Here is a 16,428-nt window from a genome sequence, read left to right on the forward strand (position 1 = left end):
ACACCCCGGTTGTGACTCCCCGCCTGGATACCTTGTCGGTCTTGTATTCACCACAACACACTGAATCTACCACCAGCCTTGTGCCTGCCTCGCCCCGACTGACTGGCTGTGGTCGGCTGTTCCTTCCCATCTGTTCCAAACAGCAGCATTCACTGGCTGGAAGTCTTGTGATTGCCAGGTTCAATCTCTCTTTTCCGAATCTTTCTCCATCTCAGCCACACACTCAGGACCTCAGTGCTTTCAACCCCGCCGCCAGAGTGATATAAAATACCTTCTACATATCTCTCGTCTCTCGTCTGTGATGATCGCAACAACTCCGTCCAGACTGCCTGTAATACGAAGCCTACTGGTGTGAGGCCTCCAGAACCCACCGATCCTCGAGGCTTGGTACCTGCCTGGTGACAAGTCGTCGCCATGGCGTCTCCAAACAGACCAAACGGTGAGTCCCTGCCTCTTGCCTTCGACCACAGCACCTCCCCTCCTTCCTCTTCGATATCTCCCATAGCCTTCGACCTTCCCAGGCACACAGAGAGCGGGGTAATACTGACAAGATCTCCCCCTCCAGGCCGAGCCAGCTTGGCCACCAACCCCCAGCCGCAAACGTGGAACGCGCAAGCCTTGCTAGCCCCTCGTTCGTATGCGTCTTCGACCTCGACCGCGAGACGAAACTCCCCAAAACCACAAACTCTAGCGACGCGAGCCGCCCCGATTAATCACAACGCAAACAACGCGATGGTGTTCCAATTCGCGAGTCCGAATGACACGCCCAGCGAATCTTTGACGCCCAGCATGGCTTCGGGCGCGTCGACACCCGTCCTCGACGGCGGCGCTTCGCCCTACGGAATGGGCAGCGTCATTGAGCGGATGAACCATGTTCAAGACCGCGCCGCAGCTCCCCAACCCAAGCGCAGAAAAGTCGACACCCCCGAGTCTGACGCGGACAGCAACAAGAAGACCATGGCAGGTGGGGGCAGCGGCATGCTTGGCGCATATGTGAAGGAAAAGCAAGACGAGGGCAAGAAGGAAGGTCCACAGGCGTCCACACAGACCGTGGATTTGACAGGAGGTGACGACGACGTTGTCATGGTCGCGAACCCCGGTAACGAAGAGGTCTGCTACGGCATGTTGTCCGGTCACCTCGACTGCCATAGGGTACCATCCGCGAAGCCCGGAGCGCAGAGTATCTTTGGAGCGGACTACACGGCGCCGGTCAAGATCGTTCTGAAGAGAATCCTGGGTGAATCGACCAAGCGAATCCAGGCGTACGACCATACTCGAGAGATTATTGGAAACGTGGACGCGGCCACTGCTACTGCGCTCGTCCCGTTGCTGGACTCCAACGTCAGTCTCAGGACCGACTGCAAGATCCCAGGGCGTCGGAAGCAGCCTGACGAGCAACCGGGCCAGCCCATATCGCGATCCTACCCTGTGGAGATGACGCTTTACGGCCAGTACAAGTTCGCCAAAGCCATCGGCAAGCACTTTCAGAGACACAACATTATCCTTCGTCACCCTAACAGAGTCGACAAGGGCATACGATACGAGAACGTCCATGCCGAGGCCCCGAAGCCGGCGGCCGGAAACGCCCCTAGGTCCCTCTCGGGAGCACTTGCCCACTACAACCCCCAGACGTCCACCACCTACTACACGAACCCGACCCCGCGGACCGTGGAGGAGATCCGCTCAGACGTCATGGGCGTGTTTGATTCGATGGGTAACAGTGATGAGCTCCCAGAGCTTGATCCAGCCGCCGTCATCACCACTCCGCTGCTCAAGCACCAGAAGCAGGGACTGTATTTCATGACATCGAGAGAAAAGACATCGAGTGCCGAGGAGAGAACCAAGGGTACCATGTGGCAGTTACGCATTGGCCCCAACGGTCAAAAGTCTTACTACAACGTCATCACCGGTCATGCAGAACGACAGCTTCCCAGTGATACCCATGGCGGTATCCTTGCCGACATGATGGGCCTGGGAAAGACCCTGAGTGTCCTCTCGCTCATCGCCAGCTCGCTTGACCAAGCCCGCGAATGGGCCAGCCGCGCTCCGGTCCAGCCTGAGATGCCACCGCAAAAGGCAGGAGGCAAAGCGACGGCCTCAAGCACCCTGCCGCTGACCAGCGTCACCACGAACACAAGAGCAACTCTGCTGGTCTGCCCCCTGAGCACAGTGACTAACTGGGAGGAGCAAATCAAGCAGCACATTGCGCCTGGCGAGCTGAGCTACTACATTTACCACGGCTCGAACAGGACCAGGGAGGCCGATAAGCTGGCAGACTACGACCTGGTCATCACCACCTACGGCTCCGTGTCGAGCGAATTGGGCGCACGCAGCAAGCGCAAGGGAGGCAAATACCCCTTGGAAGAAATTGGCTGGTTCCGTATCGTGCTCGACGAGGCTCACATGATTCGTGAGGTGGCGACTCTCCAGTTCAAAGCCATTGTCCGACTGCAGGCTGCACGCCGTTGGGCCGTCACCGGAACCCCCGTCCAGAACCGTCTTGAAGACTTGGCTGCGTTGCTCCAGTTTATCAGACTCAGACCCTTTGACGATCGGAACAAGTTCAACCGCTTCATCGTGGACCCGTTCAAGGCGTGTGACACGGAGATTGTGCCAAAGCTCCGCGTGCTGGTGGACAGCGTTACCCTCCGCCGGTTGAAGGACAAGATCAACCTGCCCCCGCGGAGCGACCACATTGTCAAGCTCGACTTCACGGCGGAGGAGCGCGAGATTTACGATCTGTTTGAAAAGAACGCCCAGGACCGAGTCAAGGTTCTCGCTGGAAACGGGGTGCAGCGTGCATTGGGAGGGCACACATACATCCACATTCTTCGTTCCATTTTGCGGCTCCGGCTCCTCTGTGCCCACGGCAAGGATCTTCTCAACGATGAAGATCTCGAGGCTCTTCAAGGAATGACTGCTGACATGGCTATTGACCTGGACAGCGACGATGAAGACCAGAAGCCCGGGCTGTCGGACCGCAAGGCGTACGAGATGTTTGAGCTCATGCAGGAAACGAACACAGATGTCTGCAGCTCCTGCTCCAAGAAGTTGGGCACCAATGACGACGCTAGCATCGAGTCGGAGGGACAAGAAGACATTCTCGGATACATGACGCCGTGCTTCCACATCATTTGCGGCTCCTGCATTAGAGGTGTCAAGGAGCAAGCCAAGCGATTGCTGCCAGCCGGCCAGGCCGTCGGACCCTGTCCCATCTGCTCCACGATCATCAAGCCTGCTTATGTGGATATTCGTCGCTCGCGAATCAAGGTTGAGCACGAAGGACCTGCCAAGGACAAGACGACGACAAACGGCCGCAAAGGCTTCGACAAGTACACTGGGCCGCACACGAAGACGAGGGCGCTCGTCGAAGACCTGCTCAAGTCGAGAGACGACAGCGACGCGAACCCGCATGAGCCACCTTACAAGTCCGTTGTCTTCTCAACGTGGACGTCGCACCTTGATCTGATTCAGCTGGCGCTCGACAAGCTGGAAATCAAATACGTACGTCTCGACGGCAGCATGTCTCGTGTCGCCCGTACGCAGGCGATGGACACTTTCAGGGAGGATGACTCCGTGCATGTCATCTTGGTCTCAATCACAGCAGGTGGCCTCGGACTCAACCTGACGGCCGGCAACAACGTCTATGTCATGGAGCCTCAATACAACCCGGCGGCTGAGGCTCAGGCTATCGACCGAGTCCATCGTCTTGGGCAGAAGCGACCGGTCCGCACGGTGCGATACATTATGCGCAACAGTTTCGAAGAGAAGATGCTGGAGTTGCAAGAAAAGAAGAACAAGCTCGCCAGTCTCAGCATGGACAGAAAAGACCGGGTGTTTGACAAGAGCGAGGCGGCTCGGCAACGGCTGCTGGACCTTAGAAGTCTCTTCAAATGAGTTACGACGACGCAGCAACGTCAAGGATCGAAACGACTAGTTCGAACTGCGCCGCGCGGGCATTGCAACCTGGTGTTCCGGAGTTTATGGAATTGAGGCAGCTCGGCGATTGGCCTCGACACACGACTTTTTCTTCTCTTAGTTGGTTGCCACTTGTGAAAGGACTCGTCCGTCCGTCATCAGGTGGCTGCATTGTTTGGTGTAGGGAGGGGGAGGCATTCTCAGTTTTCAGCGTCCAATGACGTGACGATACCACACCGCTTCAAGTTATTTTATTCCCTTTTCGAGAGCGAAGGCGACGAGCATGCCATCTGTTGAGGGCGGGATCGGAGGCAGCCATGGTTTTCTCTTTTATGGTTCTAGAATTGCATTAGACCGGCTGAGGCGGTAACATCTCAGTCGAGGAGGTACATCTGCTTTGAAGGAGGGACACGCACACTGCATCACTCGATAGTTTTGATGGCAAAAGTGCCTCCCTTGCAATTTACGTACATTAACCCACGTGTTTCCCTCATGTCCGAGGCATCGCAACGACCATGTGGCAACTTGAGAAGGCTCGAAGCGTGTCACATACTGCTGGTCGTCAGCACTGATGATGTTGATATTGAGCTTGGAGGAGGGGCGGGAAAGGATCCGCGGGGATGTGGTGTCCAGAGCGATCCCTGTCCAACGTGGTTGTTGATAACCACACCCGAGGCATATCAACATGCGGGTAAGTGGCTTTGAGAGGTGGGTCGTTTATCATGTGTACTGCGTACATTTTGCATGTGTTTCGATATCATTTGAACGAGTGCTGTTTCCTCGGTGGCATCATATGCGCGTGTCTCTTATTGTGGAGTTTGTGTGTTGTAGCGTCACCCATTTTTGTTGGGAAAGTCGTTGTGTTGCAGTGTTGTAGTCGCATAACTCATCTTTTCTAGTTTCCGCCGCCTGGGTAGCCCAAAGTGCGGAAAGCCAGCGGCCGAGCCGTTCGCCCGGCTCTCCGCCCCAACACCGGGCTTTTTTTCTGCTGATTCTTACCTTCAGGCTCCAGCCCCCGTCCCGCAGTTGAAGGGCACCTTTGGCGCCAGCCCGAGACAAGCCTTATCGTGTGCCCTGGTCTTGCCGCGTGCGGATTGCGGGACGGGCTCAAGCGAGTCTTTCCATTATTAAAGAGGTACAGTACCGCCGAGACGGATACAAACATGTGATTGCGGCTCTGGGCAGGGTGGTTGACGAGGTTGTTGAGGCTGTCTGAACGACGCTTCTTGCTGGCTTGTACAACGCCATTACTGACCCGTGAACATCAAGTTTACAATCGGTCTCGGGGACTGCACTCTCGTGGTTGCCTGCGCTTTATTATGGTCGTGAACATGACAAAGTAACGGAACGATAAGTTAAAATAAAGTTTCTCGCATATTCATTCTCGCCCTCTGATGGGCTTCCTGTTTTCTATTCTAAGCAACAGCTTCAATGAACAGCAAGTGAACGCCTTCCGCGATGCCCGGCCCCGCAAACGCCCTAATGATACCCATAATTGTGAGGTCGGCCGCTGCTGCCACTCATTGCTCAACCATAGCGGATGGAATGAGTGTCAAGGCGAAACACCAATAACGACGCGATGGTCGTTATGAGAGCAGCCCAAGCCTGTTGGCCCGGATCTGCTGTCTGAAGTGAAAGTTCGAAGCTCCCACATCACTGCCTCGTTGGTTCGAAACAACCCTCCCAAGTCATTAAATTTTACCATCCGTCATCTCGTTCATGCAGCGTCAGCGCTGGCAACAGGGGGCTGGACCTTGGTGACCTGGTCGCCAGCGCGGGTGATACGTTGACCGTTCGAGTCGGTAACATAGGTCATGTCCTTGTTCTCGAACTGAGCGCGCTTCCAGATCTCAACCTCGCAGCCACCACGCAGGACACCGACACGCATGGTGGAGAGCAGGTTGTGAGCGGCGTTGGAATGGAGGTAGACACCGCCGTTGAAGGTGGCAGTGGCATCCTTGCCAATGGCGGAAGAGATGAGAGCCTTGCCACCGGGGTGGTCCTTGATGAAGTCGGTAACGTCGTGGATGACACCAGCAATAGCAACGAGTCCGCGTCCGCCCTTGGCCTGAGCAACGAAGTCGTCCCAGTCGATGACGGGCAGCTGCTCCAGGGGAACACCCCAGTCGAGCTTGGCGCGCTTCTGGTCGAGCTTCTTCTGCAGCTGCTGGACACGGCCCTTCTCAATCTCGTTCTGGCGGAATTGCTTCAGGTCGGAGGCGAGGCCGAGCTGCTTCCACATCCAGATGCTCCACTTAGTGGGGTCGTACTGCCACCACTGGATAGCGTTGCGGTAGTCGGAGGGGAACTCGTGGTGGAAGTTGTGGTATCCCTCACCGAGAGTGACGAGGGCAGTGATGACGTGGTCACGCGGTGAGTTGCGGTCGTCGAAGGGCTGGTCACCGAGCCAGTGGGCCAGGGAGTTGACGCAGAAGGTAGCCTGCTGGACGAAGAAGATGCGGAGAATGCCACCGTAGATGTAGCCGCCCATCCAGTCACCCCAGCCGAGACCGCAGACGAGGGTAGGGAAAACGACACCCATGCCGATGACACACTTGATGAAGTGGATGTGCTGGAACATGACAACGGGGTCCTCGTTGAGATCGGAGATGTCGGTACGGCCCATGCGCTTGGGGTCCTGCTTCATAACCATCCAGCCGATGTGGCTGTAGAGGAGACCCTTGCGAACGGAGTAGGGGTCCTTGTCGGTATCGGTGTAGCGGTGGTGAGCGCGGTGGCCGTGAGACCACCAACGGATGGAACCCTCAACAGCACCAGCGCCGACGGCGGCAAGGTAGATTCTCAGGGGCAGGCTGGCCTTATAGGAGCGGTGAGCCCACAGGCGATGGTATCCAGCAGTAATTCCAAGACCGGTGTTGAAGTAGTAGATGACGGCGAAGGCGGCGGTCTTCCACTGGAGAGGGACCCAGTAGGAGTAGATGAGGCCGACCAAGGGGATGACCAGAATGAAGGTGGTGTTCAACCAGTTGACGTGCTGGTACCAGTTACCCCAGGTGATGGGCTGGGTAGAACTGTGTGAAAGTTAGCGAGTGGTAGTTCAACCAGCTGTGGCCAGGACGCACATATGAGGCTTCTTGGTGTCGTAAGCCTTTGAGGCACGGGCGGGAACGTAGTCGCTGGTGCCATCAGGGAAGGCCGAAACCTCCTTGGGCTTCGCGGCCGAGGATGAAGTTGCCGCCGACATGTTGATGAGAGCCAACGGGCTTCACTGGGGAGGTCGTCGGATCTGTTCGGAAGTCGAGGGACTCCGGGGCTGTCTAAGCCGGAGACGATCGGTATGCCTTGTGGTCGAAGCAACGTCCACACAACAACAAGGTCGGTGTCCAAAAGCCAGGCGGGCGATGGACTTTGGGTGTGAGGGCAAATTTGGAGGCGAAGATTAGAAGATCAGAAAGAGAGGAAGGGGGGTTGAAGAGCCGGGAGTTATATAAAGGGATATCAGATAGTTGACCAGGCCCCAGCAAGGAGGAAAAAAGGTACGGAGTACGGAGGCCGGGGTACCTTTGGGCGAGTTGTCCGCCACCCACCAGGATCAAAAAATCCCAGCAAACGAGTTGAGTGGGAAGTGGAAGGGTGGGAGGGGTGGTGGGGATTTGGGGGGGGGGGGTGCGGGTGGGGGGGGGGGGGGTGCGGGTGGGCGTTGGTGAATCAATCAGGTCAGGACCAGCAATCACAATCAGCCAAAAATGCAAAGACAAATGCACCGTGGGTCGTGGGGTTTGACTTGACTTGCTGGCGGGACTTGGACCTGGCCGGGATTTGCAAAGAAAATGGGCAGATGGGGAGGCACAGCGACGAAGAAGCTTCCCGTTGGACCACCTAGTTTCCCAGGTCCCGTCCCCGCCGCCGCACTTCACCGAAGAGTGACCCAGGCACCGTGCCTTGAGAGACGCGTGTGCGTGTATCCCGAGCAGCGGCCAGATGCTGATATGCCTGTCTACCTTCCCGGCGGGAACTGCTGGCAAAGTACATACTGCGGTAGACAAACCGCGAGGCAAGAATGCAAGTGGCCAGTCGTGGTTGTGGTTGTATCTCGCACACCTGCCACCGCCGGAAAGGTACCAGCCGCGGCTTCCCTTGCAGATGTGCCAATTGGTGGTGTAGAGCGGATCGTAATAGGAAGTGACCTTCACCCATCTTACATCACAGTAGCTGCATTGCATGATAGCAGTTACCTAGCCCGTGTTAGCCATTGCCAAATCATCACCTTCTCTGCTTAAACCTCCACGTCGCTTGCCGGCGTTGCTCTGAATCCAGGAATCCCTCCCTTCCCTCCGCTGGCTGCTCCGTCGGTCCGTCTGTTACCTGTCACGGCCTCGACCTTAACCTCACGCCCATGCGTAGCGGCAGCAGCAAGTGCACAGCATGATCTGAGCAATCTTGGCCCATCTCTCTTAGGTAGTCTTCGTTGGGGGAAGGGACCACGACGGCCAGATTCAACTATTCAGATCCCCTCAGAGGAGGACCCTTATCCCCAAGGAGCCAACAAAAAGCGTTCAAATGTCATCAAACACGGCCATGACGGCTCGAAAACATGCCATCTCCGACTCGAGGCTTGGGGATCAGAAGCAAATTCGGGCTCTTCCTGAGCGCAGGATCTCTCCGCACAGCCGAGGATGAGACGATTGACGGCCCCAGATCAGGTCACACCTTGGCTGGCTTTTTTGGTGCCTTGTCGGGGGGAGGGGGGCTCTGGGGTTGCAGGCAAGTACACATTGTGCCTTTTCTGCGCCGTAGTGAGGGTGGGAGGTTGTCAATCTGCAATGAATAACTGGCAAGCACGCACGAGATGCGGTCCAAAGAAAAAAAAAAGAGGCCCCGGCTCCCAACAACTTCCCCAACGCTTTTCAATATGACGGGTCCTTGATTGGACGGGACGGGGGCTGACCCCTGCCATGTGGTCGCCGCTGGGGCGGGGCGGATGGGCGGCTGGAATCCACCTTACCTCATCGGGCAACGCCCATCCACACCCACACCACCCCAATCTGCATTCTTTCCACGACTCCCCCAGGGCTGAGGGCTGAAGAGAGAGCTTCCTGTGCTGGGAGAACTTCACAACTCACAGTGCCCGTTGGCATGGCTGGCCTGGCCCGGTTCTCCCTGCAAACACCGCATCGCATCGCAATTCTGTGATACACATCCCCAAATGCCGTCTCGTCCAAGTGGCGATATCTGAGACCGCCGCTTCTCACCAGCAACGCCTCGGTTCGACAGACGAGACAAGGCAAGCAGAGACGCCTCGAGCCTTGTCCTACAGTGACATCTCCCGTCTTGCCCTATGCAGTAGCTCTGTTTCTGCAGCTGCTCGCCTTTCTGACAGACACCACCATTCATTCTCTTCAACAATCTCTTACCGCTGCTCCATCGGACGAGAACTGGCTATCCTCATGTCCCTTCTTGGGGGCGGCAGGAAAAAGTCGGGATCGCGCCAAAAGTGACTGAGGCGACTCACCCAGTTGCAAGCTTCAAGCCGCTGTCTCAGACTGACCGATCAACCGACCTCTTGTCTAGGCCCCCGCCGCATCATGCGCAGAGACAGAACACACCGCGAGAGTGGAGGCGACAACGAACCAACAGAGTAGTAGTCTGAATCGGCGGTGGCGGTTCGTTTGCTCTCCCTCAACATGTTCCCCACCAAAGCTCCATCGAGTGACGAAGGTCTCACGTTGCCTCCGAGCTCTGCTGTGATAGGGCGCCTCCACTTGGGCAGGGAACCTGTCACTCTCTCCCTTATCGCCGCGACAACGGTCTCGTGGAACTCAACTACGCGGGTAATTTGGTTCGTTCTCACAAGAAGGCGGCGGCGTGAGCGTCCATCAATGACAGATGCATGCAATCCCTCCTTGACCTCGGCAGCCCCTCGATCGGCCGTCCTGTGACATTCACAACCGCCCCAAAGCCGGGCCCATTCCGTCATGAACTTCGCTTACGTTCGACGATCTTTTTTTACTGAAAAAAAGACGACGACCCAGATCCCACTTCGGCATCCCGGCCCATCCCCAACAGAAACAGGACCCTGCCCCGCAAACCTCCGCCCCAGAGCTGCAGGACATGGCAGGGATCACAGGTGTCGTTTGCCCGCCATCCCGAGGTTGCTTGCTCTTCTTCTCTCCATTGTGGATTTCCATTGCCCATCACTGGCCATCGCGATCCCCTTCTGCCCCCTTCATGGTGGTGGCTAACGATCGGTCACGTGGTGGATTAGATAACCATATTTCGAGACGAGACTCACGATCAACGATTCGCAGACGCAGAGGCCCTTCGCCCTGAGTGAGAGAAAAGGTTCGCCCTTCTGGAACCTTTCCATGCTAACCCGATATGGTAAGGCGCTCCCTCTAGGACTTGGCCGACGCCACACCCGACCCGCCCTGTCAATCCATCGCTCCTTTCATCCAAACGTTTTGCCGCGGGAGCTAGCCGCCTCCGAGTGAAAGCGCCCCAAGCTCCCAAGCTGGAAGCTTTCGCAGAGCTCTGAGGTGAGCTCTGACTGCTTGACTCGCCACCTCTCTAATACTGAAGTTTTCCGTCAGCTTGGGTCGCTCTGCTCGGCCGTTACATGGCAAGATCCGGAGGAGTGGTTGCAGCTGCGCGTGCTTGGATCGAGGGCTCAGTCTCATCCGTCCAGATCTCGGAGAATTTCTGGCAACCGCGAGTGCTTTGATAAAGGGCTCAGTCTCGTCTGATTTGCTCTACTCCTGTTCATGATCCGCACACCTCACGCAGGGACAAACTGTGGTCTGTTGCAAGGTTTCCGAAAGCCCGGGATTCACTTTGACAAAGACCAAAAGGCAAGCTCGGATTTTCACTCTCGCCAATGCTGGCTTGTGGGAAAAGCCGGTCTGGTGCCACACAACCATCTATTACACATACATGGTCCTCAAGGATCTACACCGATGCTATGCTGGGGAAAATATGGTGCCATCGCCAAAACAGAAAGAAAAAAAAAAAAAACCAAATACCTCCAGTGTCCGGAATACAAGTTGCCTCCTTCATGCAAAGTCGCCTGTAAATGCCAACCTCTTGCTGGTGTTACATGCTAACGTCTGTCGATATCGTCGTCATCGTCGCCGCTGTCGTGCTAATCATCGCCAAATGCCAAGTCTTCATCGTAGGACGCCTTCTCGCGCACCACTCGTTCGTCTCCGCCCGAATGCGCCCCTCCAACCCCCTTGAGCTCCGGGGCCTCGGCTTTGGTGATGCTTCCGGCAGATGTTCGTTCCGCTGAGACCGGCCGAGTTTCGACGGCGGCGGCAGAGCCCTTCTCGGTCTCCGGCCGCGCCTCCGAACGAGCGAGTGGTGGAGCTTCCCCAGAAGGCGGGGTGGTGATCGGCTTCGTTGCCACGTCTCTACGAGCTGCAACGTCCTTCTCTGCCCCCAAGACATGATCGTTCCTGTCCGTTTGGTCCTTGGGTTCTGTGGACCCCTTTTCTTCGGGCGCTGATTGCCCTTGTGCTACTTTCCCCCGCTGCTGCTGCTCTCTTTCCCCCTTTTCGTTTTCGTCCTCGGTGCTGAACCTCTCGTCCTCCGTGTCGTTACCCGCGTCAGCGTCGTCCTTGATCGTCATGGGGCTCGCCACCGCCGTCCGTATGTCGACCGGGTCCGCAGGGGTGCGCGGGTCCGCCTGCTCCTGTCGGGACAGCACCTGAGCAAGCTCATCATGCACGAGCTTGGTGTCCTCCTGAATCGGCGTATGGTCGACCTCGACTTCGTCCAAGGGCGGCAGGGACATTGGCGTGAACTGCAGCTCCTCCAGCTTCTGCTGCATGGCTCTGCTCGTCTCTTCCAACGGCTCCGGGGTCGCGACAGAGTCCTTGCTGGTCGTCGGCGTAGCGCTCTTAGGCTCCTCAACCTCGTCGGCCCCGATGTCGCTGTATGAAGGCGCAATGTTCTTAGCACCAGCCCACCCGGCGTAGTGGCTCGGGAGAGGGCTCGGAGGGGATCGACCTCTGGTGTAGTAATAGGGGTCCTGGGAGAACCCTCCGTTCGGGTTTCCGTGCTGGGGCCCCATGTTGACGTATGCCCAGTCTTGGGATGGCTGCACGGTCCTGACCCTCCCCCGACTGTTGTAGCCGTCTACAAAGTACTCTTGCATGGAGTAGCCGTCATCGACCGAGATGGACGGAGGGGCCACATCGTCCCCGTCCGTGGGCCCGGGGAAGAGAGACATGAGCGATGAGGCCTGCAGGCGCATCCGCGGGTCTTCGCTCAGGCAGATGTCCACAATTTGTCGGTACCACGCCGGCACGGTGTGCTCTTCTCCAAGCTGAAGAGGCCGTCCCTGGGCTTCGGGCTCGTCATCCTGTGCCGCCAACGCCCACAGAACCATGCCGAGCTGGTACAGGTCAGACTTGACGCCAATGTACATCGAGATACGCTGGTTGCTCTCGATCAGCGGCGTTGCCTCTGGAGGTTCCCAGCCAACGGGACAGCCCCGCCTGTTGATGTCGATAATTTTCGCGTCGTCGTCGTAGTCGATGACAATGTTCGAGAGCGTAAAGTCGCCCTGGACGAAGCCGGACTCGTGGATATCAGCCAGCCCCTGCACGATCTGACGCGCCCACTTCTCACGGATAGGCCACGGTAGCCCGAGCTCCGACTCCTGTCGGTTGTCGTAGATGACGTCGATGAGAGCCCCGTGGACGGCATAGCTGATTAGCAAGCCTTTGACGTGCTCGTCGTCATCGTCGACAACAACGCCGTAGAACCGGATGATGTTTCTCGAGTAGCGAAGCCGGTTCAGAGCGTTGATTTCGTAAAGGAACTCGTCGATGGTGTCAGGGCCGGGGATTTCTTTCTTAATGAGCACCTCGCCGCCAACGCATACTTTGTATACAAAACCAGACATGTGCGAGTCAAACTCAATGTCCCTCTCTCTTATCCTTCGACAGCCCAGATGTTGCACCTGGCGGACTGCGGGATACTGGATGATTTCCTGGAACTGGTTAGGGCAGGCTCAGACTGTCACAACCGTAAAACTTACATTGACGTCCTCCACGACGTGCACGTGAAGCCGGCCGTCGGTTGTCTGCAGCTTCAGATTGGTGACGGATTGGTAAAATTGAATATCCTGCAGGCTGTCCCTGATGGCTTCGTAAATCTTGGAGCTCTTGTCGCGCTGGGACTTGGTGTGCAGCAGATCCATCTCGAGAGAGTTGTCGGGCGCGTTGCGGTAGTCTAGAGAGATGGTCACCCGCCGCCAGAGGGTTGGCGTCTCTCGGTACGTGACGAAGAACTTTTCTCGCTTGGACTTGTCCCGGAAGTGCATGCTGAGGTTGAGGATCCAGGTCGTCTCAAGCTCGTCATGGATCATGGCCTCGTAGTGAGACTGCGATGTCGTGACGGAATGGGCGTCTGAATTGGACTGGAGGTCGTGGATATGGGACTCCTCCGGCACAGGCTCCCCAACGTGCGCTACCATCGGGGCCACCATCGGAGCTAGATTGTCTTCAGTCTTTTCCTCGATGGGACTGACCGGCGCCGATGGGGCTGACTGCACATCCAGCGGCGCATTTTCAAAGAGGTCTGGGGCGCTAGCCCGGGGGAATGAGTGAGTCTGCGACGCTGTGCGTGAAGGCTGTATGCGCCTGTCGACGGACAAGGCACGCCTCTCGGCGGGTGAGGGCTCGACGGGTGCGAGGTTATTCCTGCGCTCCGATTGCTGGCGTTTGAAGGTCTGCACTCGAGGAAGCCCGGGCACGACCTTTCTTGAACGGCGGCCTAGCTCAGCGTTTTGCGGGTCGTCGGAGTCGGGCTCCGGCTCGGTCTCGGGCCCTTTGGTCTGGGGCGGGCCGGCGGGACCCGGAGCCCGGTTGTTTCGTCCGAACAACTTGCGAAGAAAGCTGGTACTTGGCGGCTGGCTCTGGCTCTGGCTCGTCGATGATGGCGGCGGCGGCTCTGAGGGGGCGCTCGTTTGCGCCATGGCGACTGACTGCGGTTGAGTGTCGATTTCAAAACTCTCGAGTTCTCGATGAGCTCGACAAGACGACGGTGTGAGGTGAGGCTCTGAGCGGTGTAGTTATGGGGGGGCAAGGTGTGTTAATTATGGATAGGCCCGCGAACCAGGTCTGGGACCTAGCTAGGCGGGTGACAAGGATGGGCCTTGGAAGGGAAAGACGGTCAACCACAGGCCTGGTCAAGCCTGGTTTGAGCCGGTCTTGGTGCCAGGTCGGAGCTAAATTGAGCTGGCAGCGGCTGGGGGGTGGCCGGGCGCGGGGAAGGCGAGACAGGAATGACGGCGGCCGTTGTGTTGTGGATGTCTACTTGCAACTCGAGAGTGGCGGATAGAATGCGGGTAGCCGCAGGCAAGATGGGACATCAGATGCTGTGACGGAGCAGGATGGACATGTGCAGCAAGGAAATGGTGAAGAAGTCGACCATGTTCAGGTGGTGTGAGAGGAACGGAGGCGGGGGGACAGGACTCGCAGTGCCTTTTTGAGGGAGCGGGAAAGCAAGCTGGAGGCTATCGACGAATAATTGGTGCGGGCCGTGCTAGCTGCAATGTATGTGTTGTCATCCGGGGGGCAGCTTGACAAAGTTGAGTGGTGTTGTTCGGAGACGACTGAGAGGGCCGGATGAGCTCACTTTAGACAGACACGATAGTCAGGCAGGTCGAGGACTGCAGATTACGTCCGGGGCTGCATTGGCGAGAGACTGATTCGGCGAGAGAGGTGATTTGTCCAAGGCGGCACGTCGCGGGGCTATGCGGCACGGTACTTGGATCGAGCCCAGTCGGCCTGGGTTTCGGCCAGATGGGTTTTGGTTTGGGATAAGATGGATGGCAACCGACGACGTCGACGTCAATGTAGGCGATGGAGCTGTGAGCTGGTGTAGTAAGGCATGCGCAGCTGGGATTGATCGGGAGTTGGTGTTGGCGTTGGGTACTGCCGGGCTCGGCTGGATTGGACGAGGGTGGGAGCTTTTCGAGGGTGCAGCAATCGCAGCAGTAGCAGCAGCAGCAGCAGCAGCAGCGAGCGGCAGGCTGGACGAGGCGAGCGTCGGTCTGATTTGTATGGAAAACAAGTGATGGCGACCGGGGTGATCCGAGAAGAGGGGGAGGGGCACCGTTGCCCTGGACGGCCGTGTCGTGGGGTCCAGGTCCAGGTCCAGGTCCAGGTCTGCGACTGGTTGACGGGGTTCAGGTGCAGCGAGCGTCTGGAGCAGTTTTCCTTTTTCTCGCGACGGGATAACCCAAGCGGTGCATATGGCATGCATGCATGCAGCAGGAGAGGCGCCCCGAGGTGAAGACGAAGAGGCAGACAGACGCGAGCTGGTGGTGGTGTTGGAGCTAACAACATGAAGGTTCAGTGTCCATATGGCCATGTCTTTGCTCGGTGCTTCGAGGGTGCTTCTTCGAGGGGCTGGGCAAGATGCCTGCCCCAGAATGAGGTGAGGTAAGGTAACCTGAAGAAGGTCTCCTCAAGTGAGGTCAGCTGGAGGTCACTGTCACTTCCGCCGTCACTGCAACCGCCGTTCATCTTTTTTTAATGGTGGGGCATTCCCAACTGTGATGCGTTGTCCCTCGTCTTTTCCACCCGCTGCCTGGCCGTCTTCATTCTCTATCCCCGGAAAGGATGGCTTCATCACAGCAAACTACCCAGGCAGGTGTGCATCCGTTGACGAACGAAAAGTAGGCCTCACGCGGTGGAGTGGTAAATCTGTCAGGTAAGGCAAGGTACGCTTCTCCTTTGGGCTGCAACTGCCAACGAGTCCTTCCTCTCTTCAGCATTCATTGGAGGAGAACCAGCAGCAGCAGGCCTTTTAGACGAGCTAAGCCCTCGAAGCGCTACTTTTCTCTCCCTCCCCCACCTTGGCTCGAGGCCGCCCACCATCACCACCACCACCACCACCACCACCCTTTTTAGACACCTCCATCTCTCCCTCTCTCTCCATCCATCTTTAGCGGCTTCCTACCCATGCACAACCTGGGCATTGGGTTCGTTGGGCTCTCATCTGAACCCTCCTTCAAACCTGCGAACCTCCACCTCGTCCATGCAAACCTTTCGATGCATTCCCGTGGTAATCAACCTCAGAAACAGCAATTGACCGCCCTTTGCTTTCCATAGTGGTCCACCCCGTCAGAATAGGAACCGGCATGGGTGGCTGGACATCACGCCGATCGAGGTGCCAGCCAGCCGCTGGCCTTGGACATACCTGTCAACCGAACAGGGGCATGTCATAACGGATACCCCAAGCCCAGCTGCCCCCGTCGCATCCACCAATCGCGACTCCCTCGCTCAGGGACCAGAGATGCCTATCTGAGAGATCTGCTCCTGGGGGGGAACATCTTGTCCGATGGCGCACTCGTCGTCGCGGTGCTATTCTGCCATGCAACGGCGGCCAAACCCAAGTCCCGGACGCGGACGTCTGGCGACGAGAACGCGACGGGCTCGCCGGCTAGAAGCGCCGTCCGTCCCATTGCCGAAGCCACCTCGAGCCTAGTCAACACCACCTTGAACGACATGCGAAGAGAGTCTGACGGGGGATGCGTCT

At 57.4% G+C, this 16,428-nt stretch overlaps 4 protein-coding genes across 4 annotated transcripts; 1 reads left to right on the forward strand and 3 right to left on the reverse strand.

The window, feature by feature from the left end:
* Positions 1–414: 414 nt before the first annotated feature.
* On the forward strand, positions 415–3,897 carry CGGC5_v003850 (putative SWI/SNF-related matrix-associated actin-dependent regulator of chromatin subfamily A member 3-like 1; the record flags this gene model as incomplete). Its single annotated transcript, XM_032022567.1, has 2 exons — positions 415–439; positions 566–3,897. 2 exons carry the CDS (start codon positions 415–417, stop codon positions 3,895–3,897), a joined length of 3,357 nt encoding a protein of 1,118 aa, XP_031880578.1.
* Positions 3,898–5,635: 1,738 nt separating this feature from the next.
* On the reverse strand, positions 5,636–7,123 carry OLE1 (Acyl-CoA desaturase; the record flags this gene model as incomplete). Its single annotated transcript, XM_032022566.1, has 2 exons — positions 5,636–6,950; positions 7,002–7,123. 2 exons carry the CDS (start codon positions 7,121–7,123, stop codon positions 5,636–5,638), a joined length of 1,437 nt encoding a protein of 478 aa, XP_031880577.1.
* A 3,894-nt stretch (positions 7,124–11,017) lies between these two features.
* On the reverse strand, positions 11,018–13,858 carry RIPK1 (Receptor-interacting serine/threonine-protein kinase 1; the record flags this gene model as incomplete). Its single annotated transcript, XM_032022564.1, has 2 exons — positions 11,018–12,871; positions 12,920–13,858. The coding sequence occupies 2 exons, from the start codon at positions 13,856–13,858 to the stop codon at positions 11,018–11,020; spliced, it is 2,793 nt and encodes a 930-aa protein (XP_031880480.1).
* A 460-nt stretch (positions 13,859–14,318) lies between these two features.
* CGGC5_v003853 (uncharacterized protein) lies at positions 14,319–15,258 on the reverse strand (the record flags this gene model as incomplete). The annotated part of the gene is made up of 3 exons (XM_066151198.1): positions 14,319–14,463; positions 14,521–14,554; positions 14,628–15,258. The coding sequence occupies 3 exons, from the start codon at positions 15,256–15,258 to the stop codon at positions 14,319–14,321; spliced, it is 810 nt and encodes a 269-aa protein (XP_066009353.1).
* Between the last annotated feature and the right edge of the window lie 1,170 nt (positions 15,259–16,428).

This window comes from Colletotrichum fructicola (assembly GCF_000319635.2).
Source record: "Colletotrichum fructicola Nara gc5 chromosome Unknown KSG_Nara_v1_contig02, whole genome shotgun sequence".
In the NCBI taxonomy this organism is placed as follows: domain Eukaryota; kingdom Fungi; phylum Ascomycota; class Sordariomycetes; order Glomerellales; family Glomerellaceae; genus Colletotrichum; species Colletotrichum fructicola.